We start from the raw sequence: 15,041 nt of genomic DNA on the forward strand, positions 1-15,041 counted from the left end.
ATTTGCAGGAGAAACCACGGTGCTGTCAGTGTTGATAAACAAGGACATGCATAATACATGCTGTCAGGGAAATAGCTGCTGGAGTGACTGTGTAACTGACACATCAGTCAGTGAGGTCAGTGCCATGGGCGACACCATGTGACAGCAAAGTCGACAAGATCTTCGACCTATTTTGTACGTGTGTGTGTGTGTGCATGCGCGCGCCGGCTTTACCTAACATTGTCATGTTTTTGGATGTAGATCTTGTGGAACATCATATCTTCCTTCTTGGCATTGATATCAGCCTTCATCTCCATGGCAACATGCCTTGGCAGCACTGACAGTAGTAGGCGCTCCTGAGAGAACGAGAGAGAGAGAGAGAGAGAGAGAGAAGAGAATCAAATTAAAGAAAGCCCAACTGTGAGAGTCCATTAATTTAGTCACGTTTCCGCAGTTAGAATGTGTGTAATGAGTCACGCTGCATGGTTGGCATCTGCGTGGGAATGTGTTAGTCAAGAGCGGGGATACGTGTTACACTTCGAAACATATTGTTGACCTCGGAAAACTGAGACAAACAAATGAGACAGGAACATTGAGACAGCATGTGTGGCTCTTTTGCATGCATTCTCCCAACAGATGGCCCCTGTGTCATTACCTCCAATAAGTGCTGTCTGTGTGTGTGTGTGTGTGTGTGTGTGTCTGTGTACCTGCTGCTGGTTTTCCCTCTGCAGGTGAATTCTGGCCTGAATATAGCCTCTGGTCTCCTGGAAGGCTTGTCTCTGGGAGACCTCAGCGGGGTAGTGGGTACAGACCCCGATCATGTTAGTGCAAATGAAGATGACAACGTTGGCTGTTATCTGAAAATATGCAGCAGACGACAGGGAAATGTCACAACGTGGGAAAATGGTGAACTCTGCCGGGTTTGTGTCAGATCAATAAACATACGAACAAGGGCGACGGATTGGAGGATGGTGACGTTGGCTTGTGGTTTGTTCCGCATGTAACAATTATGTAAACAATTGTATGACGACTGGAAGACATTCCCCATAGCTTTAGACACAGATGGGAAGCTGACACAATACTTTAACCAGCTTTGTTAATTCTATTAAGTCAGTGCTTGGATTATTGTCCTGATTATTGTACTTCAACTCTTCAACTTGGAAAAGGATCTCCTCCCCAATGTGCAGATGGCACATCACCCTTCTCCGGGCGAGAACCATGCACTCGGACTTGGAAGTGCTGATTTTCATCCCAGTTGCTTCACACTCAGCGGCGAATTATTCCAGTGAGAGCTGAAAATCCTGGTCAGATGAAGCCAGCAAGACCACATCATCTGCAAAAATATGAGACTTAATCCTGCAGTCATCAAACCAGATCCCCTCAAAGCTCTGACTGCGCTTAGAAATTCTGTTGTGAACAAAATTGGCGAAAAAGGGCAGCACTGGCGATATTCAACCCTCACTGGAAAGGGGTCCGACGCGGACCAAGCTCTGACACTGATCATACAGGGAGCGAACCGTCACAATCAGGCAGTCCGATCCCCCATACTCTCTGAGCACTCTCCACAGGACTTCCCAAGGTACACGGTCGAATGCCTTCTCCGAGTCCACAAAACACAAGTAGACTGGTTGTGCACGCTCCCATGCACCCTCAATAATCCTGTCGAGAGAATAGAGTTGGTCCACAGTTCCACGACCAGAACAAAAACCACACTGCTATCCGAGGTTTGACTATCTGACATTGCCTCCTCTCCAGTACACCTGAATAGACCTTAACGGGAAGGCTGAGGAGTGTGATCCCACGGTAATTGGAACACACCCTAAGGTTTCCCTTTTTAAATAGAGGAACCACTATGCCAGTTTGTCAATCAAGAGGCACCGTCCCCGATATCCACGCAATGCAGCAGAGTCTTGTCAACCAAGACAGCCCCACAGCATCCAGAGCCTTAAGGAACTCGGGCGGATCTCATCCACCCCCTGGGCCCGGCCACCGAGGGGCTTTTTAACTACCTCGGCAACCTCAGCCCCAGAAATAGTAGAGCCCACCAGAAATTCCTCCGGCACTGCTTCCTCATTGGAAGATGTGTAGGTGGGATTGAGGCGGACTTCAAAGTATTTTTTCACTGATTCACAACAGCCCGAGTCGACGTCGGCAGTACATCACCCCCACCATACACGGTGTTTACAGTCCATGCAAGCCCATGGCTTTTCACTATGCGGTACTTGGTGGGCAAAGTTTGCACACCCTTGATTTGAGTATTAAAAGCCCCCGAAAAATATAATTCAATTAAAAATTTAACAAAAGTTATTAACATTTTTTTTATAAAAAAATACAAAATTAAATACTATTTAACCATAAATTAATTATCCATAGTAATAATTGGTAAAAGTATAACTAAACATTTGTTTTCTTACAGGCAGGATTTTTTACACACTAAGTTGTGCAGTTACAAACTTGTAATTATATTACTATTGTTAAGTTAAAGTTAAACTACCAATGATTGTCACACACATACTAGATGTGGCGAAATTACTCTCAGCATTTGACCCATCACCCTTCATCACCCCTTTATGGTGATTTAACCCCCAATTCCAACCCTTAATGCTGAGTGCCAAACAGGGAGGAAATGGGTCCCATTTTTATAGTCTTTGGTATGACTCGGCCGGGGTTTGAACTCACGACCTACCGATCTCAGGGTGGACACTCTAACCACTAGGTCACTGAGTAGGTTATCATTATTATTAGTATTATTATCATATTCTTAGAGGATTAACATATTTTGGGTGAAAAAACAACAGAAAAACATGAAAGTTTGATCATATTACGTCTATACTGGCTCACCTGCACTGGCTTCCTGTGCACTTAAGATTGTATTGTACCATATGTCCCGGCCAGAAATTTGCATTCTAAGAACTTCGGCTTATTAGTGATTCCCAAAGCCCAAAAAAAGTATGCGTGCTATAGAACGGTTTCTATTCGGACCCCCTTTTAGACCAGTTGATCTGCCATCTCTTTTCTGCTCTGCCCCTCTCTCCTGTGTGGCGAGGTTATTAGGTGACCACGGATAATACGCTAGCTGTTCAAAGTCGGGACCCAGGGTGGACCGCTCATCTGTGCATCAGTAAGGGACGTCTCTGCACTTCTGACTTGTCTCCACTTAAGATGATCCCCTGCTGGCCCCACTATGGACTGGACTCTTGCACAACTAACTAGACCCACTCGACATCCATTGCACCGGTCGCCCAGGGGTGGGGTCCCCACTTCTGCAGTCCCCTCCAAGGTTTCGCTTTGTATCCCATTGGGTTGATTTTTTTCTTGCCCTAATGTAGGATCTGAGCCGAGGATGTCGCTGTGGCTTGTGCAGCCCTTTGAGACACTTGTGATAAAGGGCGATGCAAATACACTTTGATTGACTGATGATGTTTTTTTAAAAAGATGGGCAAAAAAAAAGAAAAAAAAAACTTTTTTTAAAAAGTTATTAATAATAATATTCCATCCATCCATTTCTACAGCTTGTTCCCTTTGGGGTGCCTATCTCAGCTATAATCTGGCCGAAGGCAGGGTACACCCTGGACAAGTTGCCACCTCATCGCAGGAATAATAATATTTTGTCACTTATAACTGGGTTTCCCAACCTTTTTTTTTACACCTGGGACGGGTTTAGTGCATTCATTTATGCATTCATTTTCACCGACCGGCTTTCTACGTGTGGCAGATAAAGACAGCCAAAAAATGAGAATGAAAAATTAGCCTTTGGCTACAATCTGGGCCACTAACATTTTATATGTCTATTAATGTGCATTGTCCCATGTACTATTACAAAGGAGTCTATCCATCCATCCGTTTTCTACCGCTTTTCCCTTTTGGGGTTACGGGGGGTGGTGGAGCCTATCTCAGCTGCATTCTGGCGGAAGGCGGGCTACACCCTGGACAAGTCGCCATCTCATCGCAGGGCCAACACAGATAGACAGACAACATTCACACTCACATTCACACACTAGGGCCAATTTAGTGTTGCCAATCAACCTATCCCCAGGTGCATGCCTTTATTAACAAGCTTATTGGTGTGTTAAGTGGGGCAGGGGAAAGATAAGCCAGAGAAAATGCGGTAGTTTAGAACATATGTTTCTGTGCGACCCAGTAGCAAATGTGTCACAGACCGGTACGACACGGTGGTTGGGGACCACTGACCTATAACACAAAAGCTGGCCCAAAATTGTGTCTTCACACAAATATAATGTCTGTATTCAGCACAGTTTTTTTTTTCACAAAATAAGAAAATATATGAAAATAGCTCCCTGCATACTTTGACTTTTCAGTAAAGTGGAACAAGTTTGGACAGCCCTTTGTAAGAGGGATGAATTAAATCTAAACACCTGCTTCAGGTTTTTTTCTCATGTTTTTATATAAGTGATTGGTAACGCTTTAGTATGGGGAACATATTCTAAGTAACAAAAACTTAATTTAGTGTTATTTGAACACTAAGGGAATATATAAGGGTTAGGGTTAGGTTTGGAGTTAGGGGTTAGGGTTAGAATACTAATAAGCAATAATTCTTAGGTTATTGAGGAAAGACTCTTAGTTAATGGCTTACTGTTTATATAATAAGACCATGCATAATAATGCATTAATAATAACTTATTAATGACTAATTAAGAGCCAATATGTTACTAATGTTCATGTTAATAAGCAACTAATTAATGGTGAATATGTTCCCCATACTAAAGCGTTACCAAGTGATTTTATCACAGATTATTCCAAAAAAACTAAGTTTTGAACAGCCATTATGCGTTTATTGGGTGAGGGTTGATTGATTATCTTATATTGGGGACGGTGTGGCGCTTTTGGGAGCTTGGCCGTACCTGCAACCTGAAGGTTCCTGGTTCAATCCCCACCTACTACCAACCTTGTCACGTCCGTTGTGTCCTTGAGCAAGACATTTTACCCTCGCTCCTGATGGGATCTGGTTAGGGCCTTGCATGGCAGCGCCTGCCACCAGTGTGTGAATGAGTGTGTGAATGGGTGAATGTGGAAATAGTGTCAAAGCACTTTGAAAACCTTGAAGATGTCAAAACGAGGACTGTGGTGTGGATTGTTTTCCCGTGGTGCAAAGCGATTGGAGCATACACGGCGTGAAGGTAAAGACATCTTTTAATTCTACTACAAAAAGGAACAAACAGAAGGTGCGCACAAGGCGGAGAACAAACTTGGCTATGAAAACAAAACTATTTCTATAACGTAAACTATGGACATGAAAACAAAACTTTAAATCTATCGCATGACTAACGAAAAAACTTACTTGGAACAAGAAAGTAACATGGATCATCGGCATGGAAGGCATGGGTGTGTAGAAGGTGATAGAGGGCGATGTCGCCAGGTTGACTACTTGGCAACTGTGGCTTAAATAATACTGTGGTGATTGGACAGGTGCGTGAGTCAAAACAAATCAGGTGCGTGACATGACAGGTGAAACTAATGGGTAACCATTGAAACAAGACAAGGGAGTGAAAAAGCAGGAACTCAAAAGAGTCCAAAAACCAAACAGAACATAACTTAAACGAAACATGATCCCAGACATGGCAGAAGGTAGAAAAGCACTATACAAGTATTACCCATCTCAATTTTTTAAAACGAGACATCTTTCAATTCAACATATAACAACGTTTTGCAACACAGCTCTTGTGCTGGATCTGATTGGACTGTATAAAAGAACATAATCTCACTTACTGACTGGAAATAATACTTCTAATTCATTACTACCATTTAGAAGGGAGGTTCAAGTAATTGTTGAATGTTGCATGATTTCACCGCATAGTTGTAACTATGGAAAACAACATGTCAGACACTGACCGAACCAAAGATAAGTTTGCGGAGAAACATGGCCTTTCTGAAACTTTAGATTCCCTAGATGGTCATAACATTAACGTGCGTGCACATAGCCAGAATGTTGAGGGGAGTGGACGCAATTTTAGTGCAGTGTGACAGAAATATAATCCGTTCAAAAGTGTAACAAATGAGTTTTAGCGTTAGAAACAGGCCAATATTGTTGAAGATGACAACAGCATTATCTGTGACAGTTTGCCTTGTGGGGGCCATCGACCTCAAACGCATTCCTCCGCCGTGCTGCTTTTAGCCTCTGCTGTGTTTTTGGATGGATGTCTGTTAGTGATTCCCCTTTACCCATTCACAGCCAAAGCCTGAACATCAGAAACGGAGCCCTGAGCTGTGGACTTCCCCTCTCAAACACACCCGTACAGTACGTAAACACACACATACTGTGCACAGAAACACACTCCAGCCTGGGAAAGTCACTTGACCTACGACCGGAGCACAGAGTGTTTCCTCTGAAGATCAGATCATCAATAATGAGAAAAAGACATGCAAGCATACACATAAAGGACACTTTTCAATACGTCTGAATAGGACATCTTAGGGCTAAATGGAAAGAACTGTTTCAGACTGTCACAGTACCCACACATGTAACAAACAACTGCACTGCTGCAAAACTCAGTGTGTGTGTGTGTGTGTGTTTGTGTTCGGCACCCAGGGCACGTGACTGCAGATTAGCGTACAATAAATGCACGCATATTTATCCGTGAAAATGTGAATGAAATTAAATCCAGAAGGATTCCAAACACTTCCGGACTAAGCCGTGAAAGAAGCTGGGAACAGAGTCTGACAAAAAACATTTACACTGTACACACAAGAAGTCGCCACTTGTTGCCACAACAAGGCAGCCACGATGTGACAACGGGGGGTTGGTTCTCAGCCGCAAAAGACCTTTCGGTAACACTTTAGTAAGGGGATCAAATAATCACCTTTAATTAGTTGCTTATTAACATGTTAATTAGTAACATATTGGCTCTTAACTAGTCATTATTAAGTACTTATTAATGCCTTATTCTGCATGGCCTTATTATACAACCTATAAGCCTTTAACTAAGAGTTAACTAACCCTAACCCCTATTGCTTGTTAGTAACCCTAACCCCAACCTCAACCCCAACACTAACCATAACTCTAACCCTAACCCTTATATGTTCCCCTAGTGTCCAAATAACTCTAAATTAAGTCTCCATTATATTTGATAAGCAACTAATTAATGGTGAGTATGTTCCCCATACTAAAGTGTTACCGACCTTTTTTATTAGGTGAATAGACACAAGATGCAGCAATACATTAGTGATTTAGGGCTATATAAATAATCATTGATTGACTGATTGATATATATCAATCAATCCATTGATTGATTGATTATAATATATATATATATATATATATATTCATATATATATATATATATATATATATATATACATATATATATATATATTTTTTTTTAATTTATTTTTTTTTTTTTTTTTTATACAGTATATACAAACCCTGTTTCCTTGGAAAGAACTTAGTAAGAAGAAAAAGAAAAACAACCAACCATGGATGACAAAAGGACTGAGAAATGCTTGTCACAAAAAAAACACATTATATCAAACATTTATAACACAGAGATCTATAAAGGCAGAAAATAAGTATAAGAAATATAAAAAACAAGTTAACTGGTATACTACGAACATCTAAGAGGGAATACTACAGTCAATTATTAAACAAGAACAGAAACAACATGAGAGCAACATGGGGCATCCTAAATAGCATCATTAAAATGGTGCTAAAAAACATTACCCCCAGTACTTTCCAGATGGAAATACAAAAAATGACAATATGAACCAAATAGTTGAACATTTTAATGATTACTTTGTTAATATCCGAAAAAATCTGGAACAAAGAATTCCAAATGCAGATGATGGGTCAGTTGAGAACTTGAGTGAGCTCATAGACAGAAAGCCCAATTCCATGTTTCTTAAGAAGGTGACAAAAGAAAAAGTAATCAAAATTTAAAAAGATTGTAAATCTAAGACCTCAACCGACTGTCATGGAATAGATATGGTAACAATAAAAAAGGTTATAGAAGACATTTCGGAACCTCTGACATATATCAGTAACGTATCATTTCTAACCGGCAAATTCCCTGACAAAATGAAAATTGCACAAGTTGTACCAATTCATAAGAATGGAAACATACAGCAGTTCACTAACTACAGACCAGTTTCATTACTTCCACAGTTCTCCAAAATCATGGAAAAACTATTCAATAGCCGATTAGATAAATTTATCAACAAAAGTTGGACGCTCGTGGAGAACCAATTTGGATTTAGAGCAAATATCTCAACATCAATAGCATTAATCAAAATAACAGAGGAAATTACCAATGCAATAGACGATACAGAATGTGCAGCCGCAGTATTCATGGATTTAACAAAAGCATTTGACACAATTAATCATGATATTTTAATACAAAAACTAGAACGATATGGCATCAGAGGTTTGGTATTGAACTGGATAAGAAGCTATTTAACCAACAAGAAGCAATATGTGAAGATGGGTGAAAACATGTCAACACGGTTGGATATATCTTGTGGTGTACCCCAGGGATCAATACTGGGACCAAGATTGTTTAATCTTTATATAAACGACATTTGTAAAGATACAAAGGACGTGAAGTTAGTTTTATTTGCAGACGACACAACTGCTTTCTGTTCAGGAGAGAACACACAGAAGATAATACAAATAATAACGGAAGAAATGAACCAATTAAAAAAATGGTTTGATAAAAACAGACTACCTTTGAATCTCAGTAAAACTAAAATAATGCTATTTGGTAACAGTAGAAAAGAGCATCAGACACGAATACAAATAGACGGAGTAGATATTGAAAGGGTAATAGAAACCAGGTTTTTGGGAGTAATAATAGATGATAAAATGAACTGGAAATCTCAAATACAAAACATAAAACATAAGGTGGCAAAAAATATTTCAATAATAAATAAAGCAAAATACGTCCTGGGCCAAAAATCACTTTATATTCTCTACTGCTCGCTAGAGTTACCATATCTGAGTTATTGTGCAGAAATATGGGGAAATAACTACAAATGTGCGCTACATTTGTTAACTGTGTTCCAAAAAAGATCAATTAGAATTATACATTATGTTGGATATGGAGAACATACAAACCCTTTATTTATTGAGTCAAAAATATTAAAGCTCGATGATTTGGTAAAATTGCAAACAGCTAAAATGATGTACAAAGCAAATTATAACCTGCTACCAAAGAATGTACAACAATTCTTCTCAACTAAAGAGGAGAAATATAACCTTAGAGGAAATTCTAATTTAAAAAATTTGTATGCACGTACAACACTTAAATCCTTTAGCATTTCAGTATGTGGAATTACATGATGGAATGGATTAAATAAAGATGTTAAACATTGTACTGATATGATCCAGTTTAGGAGGCTGTTCAAATTAATAGCGCTTACAAAGTACAAAGAAGAATAATTATGAAAAACACTTTCAACCTTATTGAAAATAAGATATTCTTCATCTCAGTATGTTGGTAATGACTGAATTAATTAATTACATGTTACAGAACTGTTGTATTACTCATTCAGGGATGTCATTTTACTATTTTACTATAAAAAGGTCAGTAAATGAATGTATATATTTGTGGGCGCTCTGACGTGGGAAAGGGGTAGGATTAAATAAGCTTTGCTTCTTCCTACTCCTTTTCGGACATGATGTGATTGGAGGTGGTATTAAATTGTCCGTATTGTATTGTAAATGTGTTCATGTTCGAAATAAACTAAGAAAGAAAGAAATACTTGTCTTTCAGTGAATTCTAGCTATATATATATAATAAATACTTGAAATTTAGTGTTCATTTATTTACACATTTACACACACATAACACTCATCTACTCATTGTTGAGTTAAGGGTTGAATTGTCCATCCTTGTTTTTCTAACCATATGCATGTACAGTGGATGGCAGTATTGTCCTGTTTAAGAGTGTCACAACATTGCTGTTTACGGCAGACAAACTGCTTTTCAGTAGACGAAAACGGACTGCTGTTGTGTGTTGTTTTACCACGCTGGGAGGAGGTTAATGAAACTGCCTAACAATAAACCCACATAAGAAACCAAGAACTCGCCCTCGATCATTCTACAGTTACAGCATAGCGTCATTGGGCAGGCTCGCTTTTTATATTGTGGGAAAGCGGACGTGAAAACAGGCTGTCGGCACGTCACTCAGGTCCGCATGGAGCTGGAGGGGGCGTGGCCTCCAGCTCTGCCTGGATTTCGCGAGATTTTCGGGAGAAAATTTGCCCCGGGAGGTTTTCAGGAGAGGCGCTGAATTTCGGGAGTCTACCGGAAAATCCGGGAGGGTTGGCAAGTATGGTGTGAGCAAATAGTCAAACAGTTTAAAGGGGAACATTATCACCAAACCTATGCAAGCGTCAATATATACCTTGATGTTGCAGAAAAAAGACCATGTATTTTTTAACCGATTTCCGAACTCTAAATGGGTGAATTTTGGCAAATTAAATGCCTTTCTGTTTATCGGTCTTTTAGCAATGACGTCAGAACGTGACGTCACCGAGGTAATACACCCGCCATATTCATTTTCACATTACAAACACCGGGTCTCAGCTCTGTTATTTTCCGTTTTTTCGACTATTTTTTGGAACCTTGGAGACATCATGCCTCGTCGGTGTGTTGTCGGAGGGTGTAACAACACTAACAGGATGGATTCAAGTTGCACCACTGGCAAGAAATCTTCCGCCAGACCCCTATTGAATTTGCCAGAGTGTCTGCACATTTTACCGGCGATGCTAAGACAGACATGGCACAGAGATGTATGGATAACCTGCAGATGCATTTGCAACGATTAAGTCAACGAAATCACAAAGGTGAGTTTTGTTGATGTTGTTGACTTATGTGCTAATCAGACATATTTGGTCACGGCATGACTGCCAGCTAATCGATGCTAACATGCTACGCTAATCGATGTTAAAATGCTATTCACGCTAGCTGTATGTACATTTGAAACTAGATACCCACATTTAATGCGAAACAAACACTTACCAATCGACGGATTTAAGTTGCTCTTGTGTCACAAAATGCGAAAGTCCTGATCGTTTGGTCTGCACATTTTACCGGCGATGCTAATAAGGCAGCCTTGCTATGGGCCACTTTATTAGGTACACCCACGCTATGGCCGAATAGCGTCAATAGCTATTCGCTCAATAGCTTCAATTTCTTCTTCAATTTCGTTTTCGCAATCTGCCTCCATACTCCGACCATCTGTTTCAATACATGCGTAATCTGTTGAATCGCTTAAGCCGCTGAAATCCGAGTCTGAATCCGAGCTAATGTCGCTATATCTTGCTGTGGTAACCGCCATGTTGTTTGTATTGGCAGCCCTGTATGACGTCACAGGGAAATGGGTAGTGGTTTCGAAGTTAGCGAAAATAAGGCACTTTAAAGCTTTATTTAGGGATGTTCAAATAATACAACAAGCCACTGGGAACTGATTTTTATGGTTTTTAACCCTTTTGAAATTGTGATAATGTTCCCCTTTTAGAACAACGTTTCTCAAAGTAAAATTGCAAGAAATTTAGGGATTTTAACATCTATGGTCCATAATATCATCAAAAGGTTCAGAGAATCTGGAGAAATCACTCCACGTAAGCGGCATGGCTGGAAACCAACATTGAATGACCGTGACCTTTGATCCTTCAGACGGCACTGTATCAAAAACCGACGCCAATCTCTAAAGGATATCACCACATGAGCTCAGGAACACTTCAGAAAACCACTGTCCCTGCTTACTTCAGCAAGACAATGCCAAGCCACATTTAGTATGTATTACAACAGCGTGGCTTCGTAAAAAAAGAGTGCGGGTACTTTCCTGTCCCGCCTGCAGTCCAGACCTGTCTCCTATCGAAAATGTGTGGCGCATTATGAAGCGTTAAATACGACAGTGGTTGAACGACTGAAGCTCTACATATAACAAGAATGGGAAAGAATTCCACTTTCAAAGCTTTAACAATTAGTTTCCTCAGTTCACAAATGTTTATTGAGTGTTGTTAAAAGAAAAGGTGATGTAACACAGTGGTGAACATGCCCTTTCCCAACTACTTTGGCACGTGTTGCAGCCATGAAATTCTAGGTCAATAATTATTTGCAAAAAAAAAATTAAGTTAATGAGTTTGAATATAAAATATCTTGTCTTTGTAGTGCATTCAACTGAATATGGGTTGAAAAGAATTTGCAAATCATTGAATTCAGTTTCTATTTACATCTAACACAATTTCCCAACTCATATGGAAATGGGGTTTGTATATATATATATATATATATATATATATATATATATATATATATATATATAAAAAATTAATTCTGTCAGGCCAGGTTTGGATGCAATAAGAAAGAAAAATAAGTTTTTCCTCCTCCTTGATGTCAAGATGATGGAGAATGCTTGATGCCTTTACTGTCGGGCTGGTTTAGGGGCCAGCTTTTATAGAGTTGCAAGGTGCAACCAAGCATTTCATAGATTGTGCAACTACAAAAAATAAAAAGACTCATTCACATTTTGCCCCCCACAGTAAAATCCATTCAAAAAAGAATCAAACCAGGGCAAGATTTTTGGAAAAAAAACATTGTTGTCAGCAGGCCATACAAGCAATATATCAATCCTCTGTGTATCTGCTCTACACTGAAATGATCACGTGCACACACTATTGCCGCTCTGGCGACATGCCGGCTTAGCTGCTATCAAAACAATTAGGCAGTTACCGCAGCGTTTATCTATTTTTTTTTTTTAATTTGGTCATCAGTTCATGTAAACGGTGCACTTCAAGTGCATAGCAGATAAACAAATGAAAGTATCGGTTTACATTCCCTGACCAAAAAGATAGAGGCTGAAGTTAAAAGTTTATTATGTCTACGCTTTCCACATTCACTTTGTCCATTTAAAATAGAGAGGAAAAAAAAAAAAACGAAATCGATCTTGAGATAAAGAAACACAAGAAAGGACCCTAGAGTCTCCGTCAAAATCATAGTACTTGATGTTAAGCAATATATATATATATATATATATATATATATATATATATATATATATATATATATATATACACGTTAGGTTAGGAAAAAACACAAGAGGCTATAACATCCCTACAAGCATGCAAAACAGGCCTGTAGGGATTATATAGCCCCTTGTGTTTTCTCCTGACCTAACGTATATTCCGCTCTACTCCGGTATTAAGCACTGTACAACAGATAAACCACATAAACCTTGACAATACACACACACACCCACACACACACAGACACATATATGCACGCACAAATACATAATACGATTGTTCAAATGTAAAAATTGTGCATACAGTTTGTGTTTTTTTCTTTTTTCTTCTCCTTCCTCTATCACCTTCTTTCCTACCTTTCCTTTCCATCCCTTTCTTACCACATTGTGATCCATAATATATATATATATATATATATATATATTTGTGTGTATATGTATATATATATATATATATATATATATATATATATACATATATATATATATATATATATATATATATATATATATATATATATACACATATATATTTGGTTTGTGTGTGTATGTGTATATATATATATTTTTATTATAAAATAGAAAATCATGCAACTTGAAACTGGCAACATGGAATGTAAGGACTCTCCTGGACACGTACGGCACTTCTGACAGACCTCACAGGAGAACTGCCTTGGTTGCTGCAGAGCTGAATCGCTACAACATTGACATTGCAGCCCTGAGTGAGACCAGGATCCTGGATGAAGGCTCTCTAACTGAGAAAGGTATGGGCTACACATTCTTCTGGAAAGGCTACCCCTCAGGAGGACAACATCTGCATGGTGTAGGACTGGCCATCAAAAACACCCTGCTGCCAAGACTCATTGAAACACCTGTCGGCATTAGTGAGCGACTAATGACCCTCCGTATCCCCCTGGTCAGGAATCGCTACGCCACAATTCTCAGTGCCTATGCACCAACCCTACCATCTGAGAGTGGGGTCAAGGATTCCTTCTACCAGTCACTTGATGAGGCTCTCTGCCGGATCCCCAAGAATGACAAGATTTTCTTGCTTGGGGATTTTAATGCCCGAGTGGGACAGAACAGCAGGATATGGAGTGGAGTACTTGGCAAACGTGGAGTTGGTCAGGTTAACTCAAATGGGATGAGATTGTTTACTCTCTGCTCAGAGCATAACCTAACCATAACCAACACCATCTTCCAGCAGAAGGCTAAATATAAGACTTCATGGATGCACCCTCGTTCTAAACATTGGCACCTCATAGACTATATCATAGTGAGGCGTAGTGACATCAAAGATGTCCTCACCACCCGTGCCATGAGAGGTGCAGAGTGCTGGACAGATCATCATCTGATTATGGCCAATGTCCACATGCAAGTGCGCCCCCCCTTGAGACGGCAAAGACCCAAAAGGAAGAAGCTAGACTGCGCCCGCCTGGAAAACCCTGACCTAAGAAATGACTTTCGCCGCTCCCTGGCTGAAAAACTTGGGGAGGTGGAGTCTTCCTTGAACTCTTCTGAGAACTCTATTGACCAGAACTGGAACTCTATCAGCTCGGCTATCTATGAGGCAGCAGCCCAAACAATCGGCTTCAAGAGCAAGTACCACCAAGACTGGTTTGATGAAAACTCGGACACCATCCATGTCCTGTTGAAGGATATGCACAGGGCACACAGGGCAACCCTAGAGAACCCTTCATCCAGTAGCGCCAGGCAGAAATGGCGGAGAGCTCGAGGAGAGGTGCAAAGGGCTGTTAGAAGGATGCAGAATGAGTGGTGGAGAAAAAAGGCACATGAGATCCAAACCTTTGCCGATAAAAATGACATGCACAACTTCTACAATGCTGTCAAGAAAACCTACGGCCCAACAAACCGCTGCATCACTCCCCTGAAAACAGCAGACGGCCTGTGTACCTTGAAAGACCAATCTAGCATCTTGCTGAGATGGGCGGAACACTTTAGCACCCTGTTGAATCAGGAATCTGATGCAGACCCCACTGTTCTGGATGAACTGCCTACATTTCCTGTCATGCACAATCTGGACGAGCCCCCAACCTTCCTGGAGGTCCGATCAGCTACCC

The 15,041-nt window shown here is 40.2% G+C and overlaps 1 protein-coding gene across 1 annotated transcript in view; it reads right to left on the reverse strand.

The window, feature by feature from the left end:
• Window positions 1-15,041, reverse strand: part of LOC133554548 (adenylate cyclase type 6-like) — a 118,034-nt gene that overhangs the window by 37,793 nt on the left and 65,200 nt on the right. The window contains exons 4-5 of the mRNA XM_061903466.1: window positions 687-836; window positions 214-335 (exon numbers count right to left, since the gene is read on the reverse strand). Of these exons, the coding sequence (XP_061759450.1) occupies window positions 214-335; window positions 687-836 (272 nt within the window). The remainder of the gene's footprint in view (window positions 1-213; window positions 336-686; window positions 837-15,041) is intronic.

This window comes from Nerophis ophidion, linkage group LG06 (genome assembly GCF_033978795.1).
Source record: "Nerophis ophidion isolate RoL-2023_Sa linkage group LG06, RoL_Noph_v1.0, whole genome shotgun sequence".
Classification (NCBI taxonomy): domain Eukaryota; kingdom Metazoa; phylum Chordata; class Actinopteri; order Syngnathiformes; family Syngnathidae; genus Nerophis; species Nerophis ophidion.